The 26,482-nt window shown below is 39.6% G+C and overlaps 1 protein-coding gene across 2 annotated transcripts in view; it reads right to left on the bottom strand.

The window, feature by feature from the left end:
• The window catches only part of kirrel1b (kirre like nephrin family adhesion molecule 1b), a 103,270-nt gene that overhangs the window by 17,067 nt on the left and 59,721 nt on the right, over positions 1-26,482 (bottom strand). For both annotated transcript variants that reach the window (XM_031285949.2, XM_031285957.2), the window contains exons 3-9: positions 21,096-21,245; positions 17,076-17,233; positions 9,945-10,095; positions 7,702-7,807; positions 5,100-5,248; positions 2,085-2,212; positions 1,076-1,202 (exon numbers count right to left, since the gene is read on the bottom strand). In XM_031285949.2, coding sequence (XP_031141809.1) covers positions 1,076-1,202; positions 2,085-2,212; positions 5,100-5,248; positions 7,702-7,807; positions 9,945-10,095; positions 17,076-17,233; positions 21,096-21,245 — 969 coding nt within the window. The remainder of the gene's footprint in view (positions 1-1,075; positions 1,203-2,084; positions 2,213-5,099; positions 5,249-7,701; positions 7,808-9,944; positions 10,096-17,075; positions 17,234-21,095; positions 21,246-26,482) is intronic.

The raw sequence follows: 26,482 nt of genomic DNA, 5'->3' as shown, positions 1-26,482 counted from the left end.
CAAACAGTTGTGTATTTAATGGTCTAATCATTTCAGCTGGACGTGTAGGCCGTTATATTGTTGGCTAGTTTCATTTATAATAAATAATCATAATTCATAAACTACATGTGTTTTGTGTACAAAATCTTAATTTGTAAAGTAACTAGTAACTAAAGCTGTCAGATGAATGTAGTGGAGTAAAAAGTACAATATTTCTTTCTGAAATGTAGCGAAGTAGAAGTAGAAAGTGGCATGAAAAGAAAAGATTCAAGTAAAGTACAAGTACCTCAAAGTTGTACTTGAGTACAGTACTTGAGTAAATGTATGTACTTAGTTACATTCCACCACTGAGAGATACAGACACATGCAGGATGTGCAGAATGATTCGAGATTAAACAAACACATTATGATGGTCCATGTGCTTTCATTATTCATGTTTGACACAGAAGCAGGGCTTTGCCATGCGTAGGCTCAAGTAAAGCTGGGCCATTTGAAAAAAAAAAAAATATCACAATATTTTTGACCAAATACATCAGTGTCGATATTGCGGCAATATTGTAGGGTTGACAATTGGTGCTTTCACAAAAAATTAACACAATGAGAGTTGTGACAAATATTCATCAATAATGTAGATACAATGACTAAGTGGGTAAAGGCAAACAATAGAACAGCTAGAACAGTCTGGTATGTTCAAAAAATGACATCACTTTACTGTAATGCAGCCTGTAAAACCAGGAAAAGACAACACTTGTCATATCACGATATTACCATATCCAAAATGTAAGACGATATCTAGCCTCATATATCGATGTGGATATAATATCGATATATTGCCCAGCCCTAGGATGAACTATACATTTTTATAATTTTTTCACCACTGTAATTTGTGAAAAAATTTATTGAGTTCTTCTTAAAGTCATAATTCTTAGAATGAAGTATGAATTCTGAGAAGAAAAAATCTCACGATTCTGAGAATAAAGTCAGAATTCTGAGAGAAAAGAGTCAGAATTCTGACTTTATTTTTTTCAGAACTTTCAAATAAATGTTTTCACATCTGGCCCTAAACCTTTTCCATAGTAATTAGATAGTAACAGACCGTTGACAGTGAGTGTAACCTCAGTCTCTCCCACTCCAATCCGCGGCACAATGGCCTTGCAGACATACTGGCCTGCATCGGCCTGGCTCACAGACTTCAGATACAGCTGGTTGTTGTTGCTGAGCACCTGGACACACAAACACAAGTACAAGTATGCATGAGAAGCGGGATAGTAGCATTGCACGGTGGAGAGTAGATATAGACAGACGGGAGAAAAGAGATGTTAAAAAGAGAGAGGGAGATCTATATTTAATTCATAAAACATGTTGATTTACTCAGCAGGCTCCATTAGTTCTTTCCTGGAGCTTTTTCGTAACTTGTTAGGCATGAATTAAAGATTTAAGATATGAAGACAGAGTCTCCATTCTTATTGTGTGCTTTACAACTGAGCAAACATTTATGAAGTCCAGACACTAATATACTGTAGTAGGGCTGCATATCGGTTTTTTTATCAGCATCGCGATATCAACTGGCGCAATAAACACACGGCGACAGGCTGCCACACATCGTGAAAGACACATTTTTTGTGTAAGTTGAAAAAAATATCATTAGAAAGTCGTTCTTTTTTAATACTGATTTTTATTTTCAATTAAATGTTCAATCTGTTCAATAAAGGAAAGTTAGAAAAGATTTCCTTTCATTTGTTCTAAATTCAATAAGCAGTTTGTTGTATTTTGGCCAAATACTGAAAGCAGCAGAACTGAGTACACTTTAATATCTGTTTATGTATCGCAGGTAATATCGTTATTGAATATCGCATATTTTCCTCTTATTGTGCAGCCCTATACTGTACATGTAGGCTGAGAATGGGCTTTTCTGGAGGATTTGGCTGTGGTACTAGCAGTAAGATTTACACCCATACTCATGTGGTGCTCTGGCTTTCTCATTCTTCCTGCATACATTTAAATGTTTGACATTTTAGTGGAATAAAAACTTAAATCAGCTATGAATATAAAATGTAAGGGTTCAAGTTCAAAAGTCAGGGGAAGGTCTGATGGTTTGTTCTCACCATGCTGGAGCCCTTCTTGGTCCAGGTGAGGGTGAGTGGGGGGTTTCCAGACCACTTGCAGTTCAGAGCGACGTCAGAGTCCACATCTACAGTAACTGGCCTGGGCTCCACTACCAGTATTGGGCCAACTGAAAGTAAGAGAGGAAGAGAATTAAAACCCCTGTGCGTGAATACATGTTAAAGAAATACAGACTTGGTGATCACAAAGTGGTTTAAAAAAAAATAAAGAGAATACCTGAAGTATAAAAAAAGATTACAAATATATTATATATATATAACTTTTTGTAGAAGTTATTAGAGTTGTGTCGGTCGCGTCAGATGGCCGCCCACCAAGAGTTAGGGTTTGTCTGAGGATCCAGCCTGCTGTCGCACTAAATGCTTGCTCTTGGGGGTAAATTGTTGAGTCTTTGTAAATTATAGAGTGTGGTCTAGACCTACTCTATGTGTAAACGGTCCTGAGATAACTCTTGTTATGATTTGATACTATAAATAAAATAAAATTGAATTGAACTTCTTCTTGGTGAATCTGTTCATGTTGCTGGCAGGATAATATAACCTCTTATAATAAAGTAAGACATGTTTTAATACATTTTCCTATTTACTTATTTTTATATTTGAATTATATATAGTTCAATGGGCATACTTTTTCTTTTATTTTGATAATCGGTTTGAGTCATTGTTTATAACAAAAAAGGTAAAAATTATCTGATTCCTGCTTCTTAAATGTGAATATTTCATATATTTCAATATTTCACATATATTTCAATATTTCATATTTCTTCCTCCACAGCGTTGCGGAGGAGGGTCTGGCTAGTCCACACAGCAGTCTGGGATGGGAGAAAAACATGCTTATTGACATTTCTTTAAACCAATCACAATCGTCTTGGGTGGTGCTAAGTGCCGAACAGAGCCCCGGTGCCACTGCAAAATAGTCTCGGGAAGGAACTTGTTTTGGTGGAATGTGTACGTTCAAAGGTTGTTTTAGTCGTGCAACAGAAAACTCAGATTGGACAGATAGTCTAGCTAGCTGTCTAGATTTACCCTGCAGAGATCTGAGGAACAGTTAACCATAGTCCTCATAAATCCACCAGACACCAACACAAAGACAGAGGAAGGTAACGGACATCCGGCCAAAATGAGGGACATCTGGCGGAATTTCCGGCGGCACCTGAACAATCCCGGAAATGAAACGTTGTCGCTATAGACTACAGCCCTATTGACAATAAATGCCACAAAGCGTTGTGTTTGAATGTGACTGGCCTGAGAGAAGAGATAATACAGTAAACATCTATTGCAAATGTATTCCGCACAAAACATGAACACTGTGGTAGTAACAAATAAATACAGCGTGGAAAATATAGTTTCTAAAGCAGAGTCCCACTCAGCTCAGGAGGGTTTGCACCACATTAATTCAAGTCTAAGTCAAGTCTCAAGTCTTGTAGCTAGATTCCACATATTTTGCATTCAGTGTTTCTTTTGTTTGGGCCTTGTTGTCTGAAGTTTATAAAGCCAAAGCTTCTTATGAATGGCACAGCAGCTGCCAGTGCGGTCGACATGTTTGTTGTCCTCTCTCATGTGGCTGATCGCAGCAGAAACGTTACAGATGATATGTTACGTAGGTAGATTATAGGTTACGCAGGGAGGGGAATAACATTCATCAGACGTTTACATGTCTCCAATCTTGAGTCCGAGTCGAATCTGAAGTCTTTTGAGGATGAGTCTCAAGTTAAGTCTGACGTCACTGTGTGTGCGACTTAAAGGAACGCGCCAACTTATTGGGACTTTAGCTTATTCACCGTAATCCCCAGAGTTGTCGATACATACCCTTCTCATCTCCATGCGTGTTGTAACTCTGTCTGACGCCCCCAGCGCTAGCTAAGCCTAGCACAGATCCTGGAGGTAACTGGTTCCAACTAGCCTACTACTCCGAATAAGTGACAAAATAACGCGGAGTGATTTGCTAGTAGCACCTGTGGTGAGGAGCAGAGTTCGCCTGGAGTTCGCTCAGAGTTGGAGTAATAGAGTCAACAATTACTAGATAGTAAAAGCATAGTGACCTTGTTATTTGTACACCCTGTCACTATACAAATCACAACATGTAAACAGGAACATGTTGGTGTTATTTTGTCACTTATTCAGAGCAGTATGCTAGTTGGAACCGGTTACCTCCAGGATCTGTGCTAGGTTTAGCTAGCGCTGGGGGCGTCAGACAGAGTTACAACACGCACGAAGATGAGAACGGTATGTATCGACTTGTCTAACTCTGGGGGTTACGGTGAATAAGGTCAAGGTCAAGGTCAAGGAAAACTTTATTATCCACAAGTGGGAAATTCATGTGGTCACCATTACACGCTCCATCGTTATACAGCCTACTGCATAACATTAAAAACATAAATACAAAACATTAAAAGACAGGAAAGCAAGGACAAGACAGACAAGGCAGTAAAAACATTGAGGAAACATGACAAGCAAGTATTTAAAAGTTGAGTGTTGATATACACAATATGCTCATAGTTTAAGATGCCTAAGAGCTTATAAGTCTATTGTTGTGCAGTCTAATTGCTGTAGGCACAAAAGACTTGCTGTACCTGTAGTCCTAATTTTCCTTTGCAGGAGTCTGCCACTTGACCTGTTACTTCTTAAAAAATTCTGATGAAGAGTGTGGGTTGAATCATTTAGAATTTGTTCTGTCTTTTTTAAACTAAGGTCATTGTCCAGTTGAACTACAGATACCTGATCAACTCCAATGATCTGACTGGCTGTTTTGACTATTCGTTGCAGTTTCTTCTGGTCCTTAATATACATAATTACCAAAGGCATAAATAAGGCCAAATGATAAGACACTCTGCAAGAGCGCTTTGTAAAACATCTGAAGAATACAGCTATCTATTCTAAAATTATTGAGTTTATTAGATAAGCTAAAGACCCAATAAGTCGGCGTGTTCCTTTAAGTGCGACTCATGTCCGAGTCTCAAACTCGAGTCCCCATCTAACTCTGGTTTGCACTCTACTCACAGTGCACGTCCACCAGGATGCTGACGTTGGTGCTTCCCACGACGTTGAAAACCTGACAGGACACGGGCTCGGTGAAGAAGGAGTGATCTGCCGTGGTGACGAACACACTTTCCCTGGCCCCCTCCAGCAGCACGCCCCCTTTGGCCCACCTGGCATAGAAACACGTCACCATTTCAGCAGTTTCCAAGCGTTACAAATCATTATGTGATCCAAATGTTAGATTTCCACTATTAGACAATGGGTGTTTTTATATAATCAATTAAAGCTATTAAACTAATATTTAAAAAGCCTTGATGTCAAAACCTGAGGGACAGCTATATTTCTTATCCTTTCTCTTATCCAGATATATAGCTCAAAACCATATAACCATAATGCACATTAGATGACATTTTAATACACACTCAATAAGCCTAGTGCCTGGCAGTGCTCCCACACTGGGACCTCTGCTGGAGTCTCAAACCTCAGATTAAAACCACCGTTTAAGTCCAGCATTTAGCAATTTCAGTACTTCGGTGCTGTCACTTAAGATTAAAGTCTGTGCTTAATTGTTTGACCGTTCAATACTTTCTCCAATTCTGTTCTGCAAGCAGAAATTACAATTCAGGATCGCTTCCAGACGCTGGTTACAAGCAGATCGGAATAGATGAAAGAGAAATCTATTGGCATTTAACAGAATTGCACTCTGGCTCCTGATGCTGGACTGCAGGAATCAAATGAAACACTGTCCCTAAAAAACATTGAGCACCATCAAAAAGTCCATCACATCCTGAACTAGACATAAAGTTGCAACAATGATGTCAAAAGGAGTGGTAACATTTTAGTACAGATTTTTCTTATATTAAAGAGCCATCTTAATACTCCTTTTCAGCATCACATTTGTATGCTTAAGGTCTACTAGAATAGGTTTATATGCTTTGATGATCAAAAAACATATTATGTTTCTCATACTGCCCGTTGCTGCAGCTCCTCTGCCTGAAACACTCCGTCTGAAAAGCCCAATCTGCCAGTCAGCCAGCTGGCCCACTCTGTTGTGATTGGTCAACCACATCCAAACAAGCCAGGGCTGGCTGTGAAAATACATGGGCAGTACATATAAAAAACTGGGCTGGCTTTCTCAATCAGTGACATCACTAATTGAGGAATTTCAAACAGGAATGTGGGCGAGGCGTTTCAGGCAGTTGTGAAAAAGTGCTGTCTGTGGGAGAGAAACCTCCATTTGGAGTAAAATGTGTTTTTGTACTATTACATACGGAGGCCGACAGGGGCAGACGCCCTGCAACTTAAGAAAACACACGCAAATAGACAAAACACAAGCTAATTAAGAAAACAACTTCATTAATTTGACAACACATGCAGCATTCAGCAAATGCGCTGCAAATGCACACAACACAACCAAATACATAAACGCACTGCAAATAAAAAACGTTGCAAAAAGAAAAGCACACAAACCCAGAAAACAAATGCAACAAAAAAACGCAGCATCCAGATTACACTCCAGACCTCTAGAGGGAGCAGCTAAGTGGAACAGCTTGATTTTCGACCCCACGATGGAGGGAGCGCTCTGCCTTTTTATTAGAGTCGGGTATGGCTGCAGCCTGGAGAACTCCATAGACTGTATATTAAATTCATAGTATTATTATTATTATTAATAACATAATATATTAATAATATACAGTCTATGCTGCCGTCTCATGCCCTCCCGGCTGGTGCCGTCCCCGAGCTTTGGCTTTTCAAAATAAAAGCTCACGTCTGGTCTGCTATGTGTTTGTACTTTGGTGTGTTGGATGTTTGTGAACTAAACAGTACGACAATCATGCTAATGAATACAATAACTTTTTCAGCAGATGTCTTACTTACAACACGTTGGAGTTAGCAAAGCAGTTTTGTGTTTATATGTGCAGGCGGGATTTATTCAGTTTGATAAATCCCACGGTAAATTGGCTGGTTTACTAAACTATGCAGTTGCGCTCTCTCTCTCTCTCTCTCTCTCTCTCTCTCTCTCTCTCTCTCTCTCTCTCTCTCTCTCTCTCTTTCTCTCTCCCTCCCCGTGGGGTTGAAAATCAAGCTGTTCCACTTAGCTGCTCCCTCTAGAGGTCTGGAGAACTTCCGTTGTGTAATCTGGATGCTGCGTTTTTTTGTTGCATTTGTTTTCTGGGTTTGTGTGCTTTTCTTTTTGCATCGTTTCATATTTGCAGCGCGTTTATCTATTTGGTTGTGTTGTGTGTATTTGCAGCGCGTTTGCTAAATGCTGCGCATGTGTTGTCAAATTAATGAAGTTGTTTTTCTTTTTGCATCGCTTCTTTTTTCGGGGTTTGCGTGCTTTTCTTTTTGCATCGTTTTTTATTTGCAGCGAGTTTATGTATTTGGTTGTGTTGTGTGCATTTGAGGCGCGTTTGCTGAATGCTGCACATGTGTTGTCAAATTAATGAAGTTGTTTTCTTAATTTGCTTGTGTTTTGTCTATTTGCGTGTGTTTTCTTAAGTTGCAGGGCGTCTGCCCCTGTCGGCCACCGGAATTACATTCACAAAAAAGATCCCCAAAAGCATAATAGGGGCTCTTCAAAGTCAATTGGGTATAAATTCTGATGAAGTGTAATTCAGACCTGAAGCCGATGATGGGAGGGTTGCCAGTGGCCTGGCAGGTGAAGGTCACTCTCTCGCCCTCCAGGACGGAGCGAGGCTCGATGGACAGGGTCACCGTAGGAGGGTCTACACAGAGAGATACAGAGAGATACATAGTCAATGTAAAACTAAAGTTAAACTGAATGACAGTTAAGTTTTAGCTGTGCCAAGCAGCATGATGACTGATTTCCTACACAAATAAGTCACACAAATTGTACATTTCACAATTAACTATGTTATTTTAAAACCCTACTTTTCTACAGCCCTCTGTACTAACACAGCACTGCATCAACATCTACTGTTACTGCAGTTATTCTCACAGTAATTACTAACTACACTGGGTTGGAAAAACAAATAAATCTTTTTGATTGAAAATTCAAACTACAGTTTCCCTGTGAGCAATCATTCCTTATTTCTTCAGGGACACGACTGAAATCCCTTAAAACACAAAAAGTATCAGGATTTCCAGATGTTGAAGAAAGTCAACTTGCTCAACTGCTTCAGGGGAAAATGAGCTTACTGGCTCCAAAGATGGTGCCAAATCAATGAAAACAGCTGAATCAAACCTGGAACCAGCCCAAGTTAGAGAATGGTGAAAAACAGGAGCTGTAAATTCATCAACACGGCACGTGTTTAGTTTTTCGATAACGATTACGTTCCAGGTGCAGCTAATTCAAATTATAGTGTGATTTTGAAGCATTTTGAAAAACAGCCCAGTTACGGTCTTTATATTAAATTTGACAGTAGAACATTAGTTTCTCGTTGAACGTTTGCCATCTTATGGACATAATGTGCAAAAATAGATATTCCAATCGTTCAAACTTATGTGTTTTTTAGAAGGAACATTCGAACATCATGTTTGGCTAGTTCTGACAGCTCTTGGATTGATCAGAGTACATGAAAAAAAGAGCCTTCTGTGTGTGCTCTCACAGTCGTTTGTTTGCTTTCCTCACTACAGATTTCAGCCAATCCATCTGATTGGCTGTTCAGCTGACTGCCAACGGCGAATCAAACAAAAGAGGCAGACAAAGGCCAATGCGTGGCAACAGTCACACCAACACATTCTTACTCCCATCGCGTCAAAAAGTCTCCTTTAGTGTCTTATTTAGACACACTTGGTCGGGACTCTTGGCATCACTTTTTGACGCTCTAGGGCGGGACAAACGTTTAACTGACGTGCGGCACAAGAACGGGACAAAATGTACGTTTTAGTGACACGCGGGACATGAACCCTGGTCATCTGGGTGAAAGTTCTGTGTTGTTTGACCCATCCACCACCCTAACCAACCTCCCTACGCAGATTTTCGGTCTTTCATACAACTCGCTACCGTTGTCTCTCTTAATACTACGTCATCTTACAGCGCTGCGGTCAAGCTGCTGCTCTGCCCGACGCTGAGAGCCACTGACCAAGCATCAGTATTTTACGAGTTGGGAGTGAGAACGGGTTGGGCACACTGCACAAACTAGGGCCACGGTTGCTCACATTGACTGTAAATATTAATGGACAGAGCATGTGTGATGTCACCCATTGGTTTGTGGAGATCTGCTATGTGTCGTCGAGTTTGCCGTTACGGGCGTAGCCATCTTGGTTGCGGATGTGACAATTTTAGACGTGAGGGAGGAGCCATAGACTGTTGGGCGGAATCTGACTGTGACGTTAGCTGAGAGTTGGCAACACTGCTTTACGTTATGTTACACACTTTCACTGGCAATCTGGATGCAACTGCTGCTGAAAGCTAGCCTACATAATTCGAGGTAAGATTTAGCTTCGCTAGTTTTTAAATATATCTTTGTCCAATAGTTATATATATAAGACAGGCCGCAAATTTTTATCGTCGATTTTAAAATCAACGAGACCATAATTAAAAAAATGAACATCATTCTGTATTGCAGAAGACTTAAAACTAGCGATTGAGACCATAAACTCATTATGAAAATGTTTACTGAGGTAATAAATCAAGTGAGAAGTGGGTCACTTTCTCATAGAGCTTCTACAGAAACCGACCTCCGTTTGCAACCGCATGTGTCGCCCCCTGCTGGAATTCAGATAGAATGCAGGTTTAAGGCACTTCCGCATTTGCAGTACTTCGCTGAACTGGATGCTTTGTCCATTAATATTAACAGTCTATGGTCACTCACTGTCGGCCCAACTTGGACCGACGGCCGACGGTCACCTTGGTGTGTCAGGGCCTTTACACTCTGACAGAGAAAAAGGGCAACATACGGTGCACGTTGAGGGTAACAGTGGCTCGTTTGCCCATCGGCACCGCCGGATTGCTGGCCACACAGGTGAAATTGCTGCTGCTGTCTTTGTCGACAGGTATGATGTGCAAGTAGCTCCTGGTCGTCACCCTCTTCCTGTCCGGTAGCACTTCCTGTTCGACAAAGAAATAGAAAGAGGATGGTGTGGGTGGAATTTAGAGAGGGGAGCAGACAGAAACAGATCAAAGAAGAGGAGGAGGATGGGGAAGGACGAAAAGTACAAAAAAAAGGATGGATTGGGAAATATCATGGGAGAAATAAGAGAAAAGAAAGGGAGGAGGAAGGAGATAGACATAGCAAGGTTACTAATGGAGCCAAGAGAGATAAAGATATGGCATAACATGGGTATATGAAACATCTATCTGGAGGTAGAAATAAAACATTTTAGACATGGTGCAGGAAAGAAATAAGAAGTTGGAAACTTAAAAAGTGCAAAGGACAAACTGTTTAAATGATACATTGTTACAGAAATCCGTGCTAGGACTTTTATAATCATAATTCAGACATTTCATGATGGTGCAGGAAAATAACTGTCTGCAAAAGGTTCTTTCAATTACTGCAAGCACTTCAGTTTTACAAGGACACTAGACTCTGCAGTCAAAATGAGAGTGAAATACTTATATGAAAAAGAAAACACAGTAGTGCTAAAACATTTAACTAATTACAGTTTTTTTCGATTGCTAAACCATAGTGGGCACAACTGGAGTAACGTGCAAATCTCTAACTACAGTCCAGACCAAACTCTAGTTCGTTTTTAATTGCTTGAACACAGTTTTTAAAACTCTACAGACTTATTCCATGACTTTAACCACAATCTGCACAACACGGTGGATTTACAGCACTTTGTTCAACTGGTAAGACACTGCTGTCAAAACTGTTAACCACACATTCAAAACAGAATAGATTTCAGTCTGGTGCCTATCAAACACTGCAATTTTAGCTGAAAGCCTAAGCAGGTGTCTTGTTTTAGACTAGTTAGTGAACATATATGGTAGGGGTGTGCAAAAATTCAAGCTCTACAGATTCAAAATCAATACATAGAATTCCAAAAATCGATTCATATTTTTTTTTTTTTTTTTTCATATATATGTATATATATATATTTTCTTTAATTGTAATTCTACTGCAATTGCATGGGAAAAGTAACTACATTTACATACTGTGTATCGTTTTTTTAATCGAGAATCGTTTTTGAATCGAAAATCGATTTTGAATCGAATCTTGAGCCTGAAAATCAATATCGAATCATGACATTTTCTGAATCGTGCACCCCTAATATACGGTATTTATATAGAGAAAGCTCAGAAAGCCTTTTTTGTATACAAACACCAAATAAGAATGAGACAATTATACACTCTACCGTTTGAGAGAAACAGCAAAGATACCAATATGTCCAGGTAAGATGTCTGAAGTTACATACACAGCTATAAAAAAAATGTGAAAAACACTATATCTTTACTATAGTAATACTGCTTTCTGTTTTTCAGAAAGTATTGGAGATGAAAGCAATGGAAACACCACATTCATTAGTATTTAGAGATGATGCAGACATCCAGTGTGATGAAGAAAACTGCCGCATGATGCCGGAGAGAGGCAGGATTAGTCACACTATTCTTTGTTACTGTTATGCACCTTCAGTTTGTTTTTTTTTCCAGTAATTCCATAAATTACTAGAGACAAAATACTATATTGAAGCACATTGCTGATTTGCATTCCTTCTTGTTTACCTTATGTAAAAATTGGTATATTGTAAAATCTATATTTTTCTTTAAAGAAACTATTGAGTAATGTGAAGTCACTCAAATTGTTCAAACTGTAAAGATGAGAAATTTTGTAATTTCTGTATTGGTGTTTGATGCTAGTGTTTTTACTCTCAGTGTGTTCTGAGTGACAGTGTGTGTTATCTCAGTGAGGATTGTTCATAGTGTTTGGCTGCACTGAGCCTGTTTTGAGATGTGTGTTAAGAGTTGTGTTGCTTGGAAGGAGTTTTGCAGGTGATGTAGTTCACATTAGCTCAGGTGACTGTTGGTAGTGCAGACTGTAGTCAGAGTTTTGCACATGTGGCTTCAGTTGTGCCCACTGTCGTTTAGCAATCGAAAAAAACTGTAATCAGTTAAAACAGCTATTTTTCTGCTCACTTTCATATCATTTTCGATTACGGTATATACGTATTTGGGTGTTGGTTAATGGATCAGAGAAGAAGCAATTTGAACAAGAGATCTTAAGCGTGATCTAAGCTTCTGCGGAGGCTCCACGCAGAGCTTTTGCCGTAGCCTACATAAGTGGCCTGAAGTTTATACTTGTGCGTTGGTGTGTGCGTCAAGCCGGCACGTAAAGTCTTTTGGCCTTATCTGTGTGTTTGGTAACATGCATGTTAAGGACCAAAAGAGATTGCAGCGATTGATCAAGATGGCCAGTAGGATCATCGGAATTGACCAGGTGTCGGCAGCTCAGTTGTACAATGAGCTTATCTTAAAAAAGACTGACCAAATCCTTAATGACCCTACTCACCCTCTTCACCATAAATTTATGAGAAGCAATAGGTCAACTGGTAGAATTTTACAACAGAGAATTAGAACAGAAAGGTACAATAAATCATTTGTGCCTACAGCAATCAGACTGTATAATGACCAAACACATCACAGGCACTTTAATTCCGCACTGGCACTTTAACTGGATGGTAGATCTTAATTTTTCTTATTATTTTTAAAATGTTTAGCTACCTGATGATAATTTTATAGTTTTTTTTTTCTTTTTGTATCGTAAATGTCAGACGTCGGTTTGTAGTATTGTTTATTTTTTTTGTATTGTTATTGTTGATTTCTGTCATTGTCATTTCTGTAGTATTGTTATTCTCTTCTCTATACATGCTTATTGGCTTGTCTGTGGTGTCTATATGTTTAGAGAATATGTTGTGACAAGGATGCGTAATGAATGACCACATGAATTTCCCCTTGTGGGATAATAAAGTTTACCTTGACCTTGACCTTGACGTGTGTGTGTGTGGGGGAGTGGGTGATAGAGCAAGGGAGAAAGTGAGAGAGTGATGGCGATTAGCTTCGTAGAGAGTAGTGACTTGAGTCATGAGTCATAGAGCCACCATGTGCTTTCTGACCACAGTGGGAAATCTTTAGCAGGAAAAGGTAACCCTCTCCTTGATTTCATGTTGTTTATGGAGAAGAGAACCAGGAAATGAGTCGGTGGGAAATGCAATGACATGTCGCCGCGACACGTAGTTACATTTTTCAGGCTACGGCGTAGGGTCTGGCATAGGTTTGTGTGTCCACGTACTTACGTAAGTAGCCACGCTGTAGATTTAGGGCAGAAGTATAAATCAAGCTTTAGGCTTTGTGAATATGCATCGGGCATTGTTCTGTTTGACATTTTATAGATTACAGGAAAGGATTTCTTTATTCATCTGAAAATAATTGATAGATGAATCAATAATTCATTCTTGGTTGCAGCCATAAAACATAAGCAATAAATCTTGTTCTGTGAAATAAGAACAATACAATTCAGTGTTGTTGGAATCTGGAGGTGAGGTGCTTTGCAATGCAGCTACAAATTCTGTCAAGAAAGTGTGTACAGACTTTGCTGTAGTGTACAAGTGTGGTCAGTAACACGGTAACATGAGAGCAACATGTAATATGTATGAGCATGTGTGGGGGGCATAGAACTGGCTGCAAGAGATGTAAAAACATCTGTTTGAGTGTGTGAGTCAGTGTTCCCTGCTGCTTCTGTGTGCATATGTGTGTGTGTGTGTGTGTGTGTGTGTGTGTGTGCATATGTGTGTGTGTGTGTGTGTGTGTGTGTGTGTGTGTGTGTGTGTGTGTGTGTGGGAATAATTTCATATTATAGTATATGGGAGTGTGAAGAGTATGGATGTGGGGAAAAAAGAGTGCAGAATATAACACTGTGATTATAAGTGTCATTCAGCACAGTTCCTGCCATGTGTGCATGTGTGTGTGTGTGTGTGGCTGTGAACATGGGTTAATTAGTCTTGCATCTGAGCATGTTCCAAGTTTTGTTATGAGTATAAAGTGTGCAAAGCAACTGATATCTAGGATGTGTGTGTTCTGTATCCACATGTGCTTCTCTTTTCTTGTGATTTACGATGGGAATACCAATTTTTTTTAAGAGGTAGTATATTACCATATAATTACTTATACAGATATGAAGCATAGCAAAATCAGGAAGACTCCCTTTACTCATTCATTCTCATCTCTCTCTCTGCCTCTCTCTCTCTCTCTCTCTCTCTCTCTCTCTCTCTCTCTCTCTCTCTCTCTCTCTCTCTCTCTCTCTCTCTCTCTCTCTCTCTCTCTCTCTCTCTCTCCGATTTCTACTCTGTGGACATTTACTCCAGTAGTCCAACCTGATCTTGCTTGATCTCTCTTAGCCTATCATATCCTTCCTGTCAAACATTAAATCTGTTCTCCTCCCTGCTGCTGTCAGTTGTCATTTCAGGACGAACTTGAGGTCTAGTCGCCAAAGACTCTTTTCTATTGTTTTTATCATGCCTTTGAATAAAAGTTGATTGTTTTCACCCTAAATGAAGTATCTCCTGATTGAAATGAAAGGTAAGGCGAGGTTATTGAAAAACCCTGTATCAATTAAATCAGGTCAACATAGATCTGATGAAGATGCAATTAAGATAAAAACTATTTAAATACATTTGAGGTTTAGAATCAGTATGTTAGTTACTTTTGTGATTATAAAGTTCATTGAAATACCACAAGTACATCTATTTAACTACAGGATGTGGCCCAAGTGGGAATCAAATCTACGACCCAATAAAAGTACAAGTAACCACACAGGTATTATTCCAAACCTCATTGCCTTTTATTCAACTTAAACTGCTTAAATGGAGAGAAACCAAAGGCACGATTACTATGAATCTTCCATATCTTCCATATAGTGCTCAAACACTTCTGAAAACACAACTGAAATGTTAAAGAGCTCATGAATATTGAGTGAGTAACAGTTTGTTCTGACTGAGTGTGGATGTCTGAACTAACACATTTCAGGCCACAAAATATCCTGAAATGATAAATGAAGTATAAAGGGGAGGTGTGACACTCTCATGTCATGCTGTTGTTTATCACATAAACCTCATATTTTGGCCTTAAAAGAGAGTTGCACTTTTACTTTAACACATGAGCATGTATTTCCACCAGATGAACCATGTGCAGCATGCTGTGTGTCGGCAATGTCGACTGTGGCATCATTGTGTAGCTGAGCCAGGGAGAGGGAATTTGGGCTTGCCAAGTTCTGTCAATTTTCAGTTTCGTGTGACTCATCTTGGTCCAAAAATGCAGTTTTGTTTCACTAAATGTGATAGTATGACGTAGCAATGACAGCACTTTGTGTTTTAATTTCATTTTGTTTGGCTGTTGTGCCTTTCATCAAACGGCAGAGCAGTCATGGCTTTCTCCTAGTGAGTGTGTTAATTAGTGTGAAATGGCAAATAGATAATGGTGATGCATTTTAGCGGTTTGTTCCCTTTTGATTTGCCTTTATGGAAAATACATTCTGCAGTAATCGTCTCCTCCAAGGTTTCAAGGCACACAATGCTGCTGCCTGCTGGTTAGCAGGTCAGAATCTGCAATCTGTGCGCATTCCAAAACATTCCATAATAAATACGGTCCCCATCTGCCGAGATGTTATCATCAGTGTTGGGTGTACAAAGTAACGCGTTACAGTAATGTAACTACTTTTTTGGGTAAAAAGTAGTGTAAGGCGCTACTACTGAAAATGCACGGACACGCAGGGATTTCCAGAAAAGAGGCTGCATGTGTCTACGACAATGCATGGACCATCATGGCTGCGCGACTGGTACAAGTCGATACAGACATTACATACACTAACACCGTGTAACGCCGATGACCTGCCGATGTGCATTCAACTCGCGCTGGACTCGTTCATAATGAATCAGCCGTCACTCTGTGAGTAGAGAATCCAGCCTGCAGTGTAGTTCAGACACTTCACTGATAAACCATAGATTGGCTTTATGGTCAAAGATAGTTTTTGTATAATTAACTTCAGTCTCTGCCAGAGACCCCTGCTTTTAAAAGTAACGTAAAAGTAACGAGTAAAGTAAAAAGTTACTTTCCATAGGGAGTAACTAAGTAAAGTAATGGATTACTTTGTTAAGAAGTAACGAGTAACAAGCAAACACTACTTTTTAAAAGTAACTTCCCCAACACTGGTTATCATTATGTCAACCAGGAACCAAGAGTCTCGTGCTGACTTTGCACTTAATTTTAATGCAGGACTCCAGGGGTGATGTACGGCCTGAGGTGTACACACTGTAATTTTTTTGCCCATGGCAAATAGCATCTAAACAAACAAACAAGCAGACTGTTATTGAGGAGCAGACTGTAGGTACTACAATGTGTTCTTTACGAAGAAAACACTTGCACAACACTTCTTAAATGCAGGTGAGTTGGAAAATTTCACATCAGATCACAATTTATTGATGACACTAAAAACAATTTCAAGTCTGATGAGAATTTGTGTTACAAACTCTTTTGAAGTCCCTAGTAGGCTTGTGAGATTATGCAGACCTTATTTTGGTGTAATTAGTCTCGCCTTGCCAGACGTTCCTCCACGGCGCTGCGGAGGAGGGTCTGGCTAGTCCACACAGCATTCCGGGATGGGAAAAAAAGCTCTGGTTTATTGTCATTTCTTTAAACCAATCACAATTGTCTTGGGCAGTGCTAAGCCCCGCATGAAGCATCGGTGCCTCTGCAAAATAGCCTCGGGAAGGAACTTGTTTTGGTGGAACCTGTGTACATTCAAAAAACTCAGATTGGACAGATAGTCTAGCTAGCTGTCTGGCCTGCAGAGACCTGAGGAGCAATTAACTATAGTCCTCATAAATCCACCGGAGTTTAAAATGCCAACACAAAGAAAGAAGAAGGGGATGGACATCCGGCCAAAAAGAGGGACATCCGGCACCTGAACAATCCCAGAAATGAAACGTTGTCAATATGGTGTAATAAACTCTTCATGGGTTTATGTGGTTTTATGTTGCATGACCCAGACACGTGTGCTTGCTATTATCTGCATGTATGCATGGGTGTGTGTGAGTCACCGTTGACTGGTAGGCCCCCTCCACAGGGACTCCATCCTTGGTCCACTGGATGTGTGCTGCAGGCTTGGCCCCGCGGGTCACACAGGTCAGGTTGAATGGAGTCCCAGCCATCAGCAGGAGCTCCGGGGATCCATCCACCACCGGGTCCTCAGGGGGGACTGAAGGAAAAGACACAAACCCAAGCTTTAAAAAAGGACACATTAATGCAAGTGTGAACTCATGCATATACAGGCAAATCTGTACATGTACAGTATATAAACATATATACACAAAATACTGCCCAGCTTGGGTGATTTAAAATAGAAGAGCGTCAACATTGGATTTCCTCAGGAAGCATTACCATCATACTTAAAATATTTAATTCTATATTTTTTTTAAAAAAGTAGCAGTGTAAATTAATCAACATTCTTTGGAAACCCAAGGTAGTTGAAACGCTAGTTTTTATTTATTCACCTATTGTTACTGTAATAGGCATCCTAAGGTAACAAAAACAACATAAAATACAAACCCATGTATATCTGATAAAAGCACATTCTTGTTTTATGTACAAGAAATACAAGCACATTACATTATAGATTAAAAAACATATACAACAGACAAATGAATAACATAAAAGGAATATCAGATGGATCAGTATTGGCATCTTTGACAGAGATTTTTAAACTCAATGGTGTTTTCCCATGTGAGCAGTTTGTACTTTTTCAGGATATGGCAATAATAAAATCTGAAGGGTTGTAATCTAATATTTTAAGTGCTGGTTTGTACAGTATAATGATTCCAGTGCTTCCATTGCAGTAGAGTGTGTTAGACCAAGTTATCAGACAGTATGTGATGTGGGAGATAACCATTGAGAAAAAGTTTACTTTGGCTGCTTCAGTTGATAGGAAGATTCTGATTAACCTAAAGTTTGATGAACCTAAAACAAGCAAGGCTGTGTTCCTTTAAAGTTCACATATACTGCACATGGTTTTCAGCATACAACAGCATGTGGTTTTCAACATACAACAGCAAAATGTAATGTTAAACTGCTCCGCTCTTTGGAGAATTAGGACAAAGTTTACACCATGTTGTTGTGATATCCAAATCTGCTGTACAGCATTTTCCTCAGGAGGTTGGAACTGTTTGACCTTTAACCTCTTTGCTGGGAGTGTGTGATTTCTAAATCCCTCCTCTTGTTTTTCTTCGACATTTCATTCCTTCTGTCCGTTGCAGAATTAAAAGCAACTTCCTGCTAAATTTAAGGCTATGGCTAACGTTAAGATGGTAACTAGTCTGATAGCCGTGGTGGAAGAAGTATTCAGATCCTTTACTTAATTGCTCTTAAAGTATTAAAAGTAAAAGTACTCAATGCAGAAAAATCCTCACATTTTAGAAACTGGAAATGATCCAAACAGTTGTATCAAGTGTTTCATCTGCTAATTATTTCATCTGGACTTGCAGGCCGTTATATTGTTGAGTAGTTTAGTGGAATTACCTCAAATTTGTACTTAAGTACAGTACTTGATTAAATGTACTTAGTTACATTTCACCACTGGATACAGTAAATGCCTTGCTCAAGAGCCACGTAAAACTGGCTGTTTATGGTGTTTTTCCTTAACTTTCTCCATCTTTCCCAACATCTGTGAGCTCAAGTTTTCTGTTGTTATATTGGCAGTTTCTGTTATTCACACCAAAGAAACTCATGGATTCTGGAAGCTAATTGAAACACATAGATAATCCAAAGATTTATTGCAAGAATGACACATGAAATACAATCAACGGTATAGAGTCAGTTGTACCAGGTGTTAACATGTGTGCATCTAAACTCATAATGCACTTTTAAACACACTGCTCATCGGGTAAGCCCCTGTAAAGTTGTTTTTTTAAACTTCTTCCTACTCATTTTTTTATTTGAATCAGTTACTGGAATTTTGAAAGATATGTTTGCTGAGGATGTTGTTGTGTGTGTGTGTGTGCCTGTACTCAAATGTACATGTTCTTATTCATCTTTTTTTTAACATGTTCAAACTAAACTAAACTAAACTAAACTTAGTCTCGTCTGACTAGTCCACACAGCATTCTGGGATGGGAGAAAAACATGCTCTGGTTTATTGGCATTTCTTTAAACCGATCACAATTGTCTTGGGTGGTGCTAAGTGCTGGACAGAGCAATGGTACCTCTGCAAAATAGCCTCAGGAAGGAACTTGTTTTGGTGGAACGTGTACGTTCAAAAGTTGTTTTAGTCATGCTGTTGTATTGGCAAGAATCTGGTGATATGATACGTATAATGATACATGGGTCACGATTCAATATATTGCAATATATTTCGATACTGTACGTAAGGCAATACATTGGGATTTTTTTTAAATTTAATTTTAGAAAAACTAATATTTAAAAAAAGACATGATGCGCATAAAAGTCAAAGAAGTTTACTTTAGGTAAACAATTCAGTACACAGAAAATCAAACTGCCAGTTTGGGAGTGTGGTTCACAGGTTCTTAGTGAGCAAATTGTATATGCAAGTATATAAGTAGGCCATAATAAAAGAAAATACATAGCCCCTGTCACAATACATAACACATTATGTGCAATCTGAAAAAAGAAAAGACATCTGTCTATGTCAATAAAAAAAATCCTTGCACTATTCCTACACAGGGTACATCCAACACATAACACGTTTTGTGTTGCAAAAACACGATTCCTAAAGGAAACATTGAGGAACAAATGTAAACTGTCAGGTAAAGAAAATACATAGTCCCTGACTGTGACATCTCTGCAATACACAGGATTTTAGCTTCCATTCGTCAGTTTTGTGATGAACCATAATAGTCACATATGACTCGATCGCCCTAGACGTCCAAGCGTCGCATATCAAGCCAACCTTCTCAGCTAAAGCTAGACATTCCAGCACATTTGTTTTAACCTCCTTGTAAACATTGGGCACAGCGATATCAGTGATGTGTTGCCGGGAGGGTATAGCGTGACAAGGCTCCATCGTTTGCACCATATTACGGAAACCTTCGTTTTCAACCACACTGAAAGGGTGAATGTCTTTACAAATGAAATAAACTACCGACTGGGTTATTTTGGTTGCACGAGTTGAAGTCGGTGATAAATTGTGCGGTTGAGCTTGAGCAAGGGTGAGTTGTGAGGGGTCAACTCGTTTAGCTTGCTGTTCGCTTAACTGAGTGTCTGAATGGTGTCTTGCTAAATGTGCCCTCAAATTCGTGGTATTACCCGAGTACTTGATTTTTGCCAGACACAGTGTACAAACTGCATGGTTCCTGTCGATATCGGTAGTGCTCTCTTTACTCTGGAAACCAAAATGATTCCACACTTCAGCACGGAATGCAGCGGGAGCCGGTCTTACACGGGGTTCAGCCATAGCTACGTTGTTAGCTTCTAGCAAAAAGTCAGGCACTGCTAGGCACTGTTAGGCGAGGACACTAGTGGTGCGTCTCAGCATAGCCATCTAGCGGTAGGGGGTTTAAACACAACATAAACATCAACCACTGTCTTACCATGAATATTTTTGCACGTAAACAAAAAAAAAAAATCAATATTGCGTTTTTGAAAATTGATACAGTATTGCAAAATAAAATATTGCGATACTTAAGTGTATTGATTTTTTCTTACACCCCTACGTGCAACAGAAAACTTAGATTGGACAGATAGTCTAGCTAGCTGTCTGGATTTACCCTGCAGAGATCTGAGGAGCAGTTAACCATAGTCTTCATAAATCCACCAGAGTTTAGAATGCCAACACAAAGAAAGAGGAAGGTAACGGACATCCGGCCGAAAAGTGGGACATCCGGCGGAACTTCCAGCGGCAGCTGAACAATCCTGGTAGTGGAACGTTGTAGATATAGACTAAACTAAATTAAGGGTGCCTCTAAGTGTGAAGCTCTTTCTCTCTCTCTCTCTTTCTTTGATTTGATAATCATTTCCGCTCTCATTGGAATGAAAAGGTCCTTTGCTTAAACTGTGGTGGTTTAAAAGAAAAAAATTATCAAAAAAATGGCAGCCGTATTTGCACTTACTGAGTACGTTGAGTTTGGCCCTCCTGGAGCGCAGGGCAGCCTCTGTGGCCTGACACTCGTACAGAGAGTCATCGGAAAGCTCTGCATTGGAGATCTCCAAGTTGTACTGGCCGGTGTCCAGAGCCCGCAGCACACGGTACCTAGGCCAGGCTGCAGGACACACACACACACCGGGTTACAGTTAAATAGATGGAGAGACATCCAGCAGAACACTCACATTGTGATTCATGCGCTTGTTGGAGTTTCTGTTTCAGTTCCACTGTGAGTCATGCAGTTTATTTGCAGGTCAAAAAAGCTTGACAAGTTTAGAATATTAACTTCGGGAATGTAATAAAAAAAAAAGTGCCACCTGGAAAACATGACCTACTGTTTCAGAGATTATTGCTGGCATGAAGAAAGAGGCTCATTACACGCTGCTATTACTGTCATGAGTCAGCCGCACTGCCTTTACAGATTATCTAAGGATAATATCACCTTTATTTTAGAAACACTGAGTGACACGTTTCAGGGAGTAATAATGAAACACTGGAAGAAAAGTTTTTATTTCCATCTGCTCGTCTCGAAAACTAGACTAAAAGTTAAACTCACAGGGGAAAGAAAGCTCCAGGTTCACATTTTAGAACTGGCACTCACGTATGATATGTTTTCTGTTACGAAGAATCTGTGGGAATGTAGTTTTATTGACATTTTTAGTTGTCCCAAGTCTTTAATTCCTGCCAAGAAAGTTCAGGCTGGACAGGTCAAAATCACATAAGAAATACTCATAGATCTGGGTTCGATTCCCACTACAATACATCAGCCAATGTGTCCCTGAGCAAGACACTTAACCCCTAGTTGCTCCAGAGGCATACAACCTCTGACATGTATAGACATTGTATGTCGCTTTGGATAAAAGCGTCAGCTAAATGACATGTAATGTAAATAATGTTATGAGTTGCACTAATACAATTCTCTATTGTAGCCTACTGCGGTTGAAGCAGAAATCTCAGACACGGATATGTCCAAACCTCGAACAAATAAATGGGCAGACAGATACCACTATAGGTAAGTGAGAAAATGTAGTTTTTAATAATTTTGGTAAAATAACACTTTAAATTGTAATTTCTAAAGTTTCGATTTCGATTTTCAGGTTAAGGAACACAAAAAAAACATACAGGAAAGAAAGGCAGAGAAAACCTTTCAAAACAATTCTACATCCACTCATCATCTTCTTTTATTCAACATCAGTGACTGTTTTCCTGTCCTCTGCTGATGCCTGACTTGTTTACAACATAAATCTGATGTAAAAGCTCTTGAAATGGATAAAAACTGAATCACAATTGCATTACGCCAATCAGAGACAGAGAGCAGCAAATGGACACGTATTTATGTGAAAATGTCAAAGCATTTAGTTATAACACGCAGATGGCATTTAGCATTACAGTTATAGCATTTATTTCAGAAGTTTTAAAGACCTTTTTGCATTAAGCAGAGCCTCGGGAGATCATGATAGTAATGTCCGTTACACAAACAACACAGAGGACGGTGTAATGAACGCAGGAGCACACACACAGGGCTACGCAGCAGCACAGTCAGAGGTAAACAGCTGAAGGGTTTTAGCACAAACACTCATCCAACATGATGTAGGGCTGCTAGATTATGGAAAAGATTATCATAATCGCGATTATTTTGGTCAGAATTGAAATCACGATTATTGAACACGATTACATTGACTTTTGGAAAGATGTTGCAATTATTGAACTTAAAAAAAGTGAAACAGTTCAACAAATCAACAGTGAAAACACCCTAAACAGTGAAATTTCCCTTCATACTTTTCCCGTTTTTCTTCATTCGTTCTGAACAAGACAAAATAAGAGTTTACTAAAAAAATCATTTTTCTCGATGACTCTGTTTTTGTGACCGTTAGGAGCCGAAATCTTAATCACGAATAAAATCTGATTAATTGCACAGTCCTATAATGATGCCACATCAGTTCCTGTATGACACACTAAGCAGCGCCGTTCCAATTACAACAGCCCCTTTTCTCTCTGTTTGAACCCTCGGCTCTCAGACAAAGACATAATTGAGCGTGACGTCCCACTAGGGGGCACTCATTGATCCTCCGTGCCCAATCCTAACATGACATCATGGATTCAGATGGCAAAGGCAGGCTGGCAAGCAGGCAGGCAGTTTGGGTGTGCAGAGGAAGAAGGAGGTTGGGTGAGTGGGGACAAAAGTATTGGTGAAGATTACATCATCCACTCTAGCACCTCGCAGCATAGCAACCACAGAGGTGAAAGCACCCCGGGGAGAAGGAGAAGAAAGTGGAGGAGGAAGAATAATAAACTGCCACTAATGCCTGCAGGTAGTGAGCAGAGTAACGTGTGTGTTTTATAGGTATTTGCACTGATACATGTAAACATGATAGACACATGTGTATGTAGCTACATGTTACTTTGCACTGATCAAATACTAAAAGGGTTTTCTTTTATTTCATGGATTTAATATTTACATACAGTACACAACTATGTCATAAAAAATGTTTTTGTCACTAAATGAACACAGATCTCCTGCGTGTGTATGTCGCTACATTTTATTCTGCATTGATCAAATTCTAAAAGGGGTTGCTTTGTATTGCATGTATTTAAGATTTACATACCCACTATGTGGTGCTGGGAAAAAAAATTGTCAGTGAATGAACAAATGATAATCTCCTGTGTTTGTGTGTGTTGTGTGTGTGTGTGCAAACTGCAGGTTTGAATTTAATGCACATTTATCTGCACTCCCACACTGTCATCAACAGTGGTTTAAAATCCCACAGGGCACATAGTAACAATCTCTTACGTGTCACACGTTTCATGCACCAACAACACCTTAGTAGATCAGAATAAATATACATTATTTGTCGGTGGACATAGGAACGACTTGCAGACTTTCCTCCGCACATGGACATGACCTCTTGTTTACATGAAAAGCAAAAGATTGAGATGGTATGTCAAGGATGCAGGGAGGAATGGCAGCGCAGACAGCTGATGGATAAATAAATAATGGACGGAAGGCGATGATGGATGGTTGAAAAGCAGAGAAAAGGAGACAGAGAGGACAACATGTTTATCAAATGCCGGTGTGTTTATCACCGGACGCATGCTCGCAAAAAGGCTGCAAGGACAAAGAGAGCATTGCCGACATAAAGAGAGAGAGGGAGGAAGGAGGAACGGGTGAGAGAAGAGCAGAGGAAGAGAAATGAAAAGCAACGGAGGGGATCTGGGGAACACATAAAGCAAGTGATGATGGAGCTGTAGTTTGAAAGATGGAGAAGCACGAAATAAGAGAAGAGTGGGGGAGAGAGAGAGACGTGCTGACCTTTACTGAACCTCTGAATTAAATTGAGTTGAACACAAGATTCACATCACATGTCAGATTATCACTTGAGTGTGTGTGTGTGTGTGTGTGTGTGTGTGTGTGTGTGTGTGTGTGTGTGTGTGTGTGTGTGTGTGTGTGTGTGTCTGTGTGTGTCTGTGTGTATGTGGGTGGATGTGTATGTGATATGTGTGCTGTAGTGTGTGTGTGTGTGTGTGTGTGTGTGTGTGTGTGTGTGTGTGTGTCTTCTTTGTGGATTAATTTACAATGTGATGTGCGCTGTAGAGCTGAAAGGGCACAAAGTATGCGAGTGCTGATGGACTTATCGTTTATAATTTTTGTTGAGCGTACTCTATTATTAGATTTTTCATTAAAGTAAATATCTGTGACATTTTCATATATGAATAAATACGTTTTACCCTTTATCACCGAATGATTTGAGAATAGGGTTCCATGTGGGTCATGAAAGCTTTGTCTAAGTTTTTACAGTCGTAAATTTGGAATTAACTGAAGATAAACTATTAGGTGTGACATTTGAGTTTGTGTCCTTGTAGTGTCACCGACAGAAACTTAAGCTTCAACACAACACGTAAGAACCAAGATGTCATAGTCCTTGACAGGCAGAGCAGAAATACCAACAGCAATGACGCTTAGCATCCAAGATATCGGATGCCATTGATGGATAAAAGATTAAAAAACAAACAATAAAAAAAACACAGATTATTCAACGAAAAGCAGGTTTTGACCAGTCGCCAGTGTGGTTTACCGCCCATATGCAGCTTGTTTGATTACAAGGGGTGTTAACGATTTATAGATACGAATCAGAAACCAGTTTTAACGTTAAAGACGGGACTACATTGATACGCTGACCCCTGGATCGATCTAAATGTACCATGAACCGGTCGATTACAATATTCCAAAGTTACGAACTGATTGACTAAAGCTTTGCTACCTATTCTGCACAGCATCTCCACTCTCGTAAAAGGAAATGCAAGACTCTCAACTTAGCCACAACTCTTTGAGGTTTAAGGTATTCACAGCATCTATAGCCCGTTTTTTTGCTAAGAACTTACGACCTTACAGTTTAGAGTGATGGCTTTCGTGACATGGTAAATAGTTAGAGCTGAGGTACAAGATACCAAGTAGATAGGATTTCAGGAAATGGGTGTCAGAGTTGTATATCATAGAATAAAGTTAAACAAGAATTGTCTGAGTAAGTCTTTTGTCTAACTGTGTCTACTGGAAAAAGTAATAATTTATCAGAATACAGCATAGAAGATCTGCTTAGAAATATAGGAAATGCTGGATGTTGTTTTTATTTTCAAGAAATTGTGTATCCAAATAAAATACACATTTCCGATGGGCTCCTAAGGCAAACATTTGGACATTCATCATGGAAACATTAATTGGTCATGTGACAAGGGCTGGGAAGATTTTTTTTTCACAGAACTGTAAAAAAATAAAGTGCAATACACCTACAATAAACTTGCCTCAAACTTCAACAAAGTTAACCTTGCTGTACACAGTTTTCAGATAATAGGAAACACAACAGAAATAAAGTGCAGTACACAATGTATTTTTTAGAGCAACAAGTGCTCTACAGTGAGTTCAATATGTTTCTACTTCTAAACTGCCCTCAACATTTCCACACACAGTTGCCATAAAATGTGTGATCAAAGTGTATATCCATTAACCAGAGGGGCCAATCATATTTCAGGGGGGGCACTCCGGGCCCACCCTCTAGACCCGCCCCTGAGACTGCAGGGGCCAGGGATCAAACCACTGACCTTCTGACTGGTAGAAAACTGCTCTACCACCTGAGCCAAAGCTGCCCACACAAAAGTCTGAAAGCTAATTTTTTGCCAAAATGTATCTGGGCAAAGAGTAACAACTATCAGCAGCTGTAGTCATTTGTCAGGTCAATAGAGAAGGACATTTTCTTCTTCTTCTTCTCCCAGTCCTAGCCTCTTATTCTGGCACTTCTCAGATTCCTCTGACCATCTTCTGAATGCAGAAAAACCCCTCTTCTCCGTCTCTTGTGGTTTTGA

The sequence above is a fragment of the Sander lucioperca genome, chromosome 9, assembly GCF_008315115.2.
Source record: "Sander lucioperca isolate FBNREF2018 chromosome 9, SLUC_FBN_1.2, whole genome shotgun sequence".
Classification (NCBI taxonomy): Eukaryota; Metazoa; Chordata; class Actinopteri; order Perciformes; family Percidae; genus Sander; species Sander lucioperca.
Note: the sequence above shows the minus strand (reverse complement) of the source record. Positions and strands in the feature narration are given on the sequence as shown.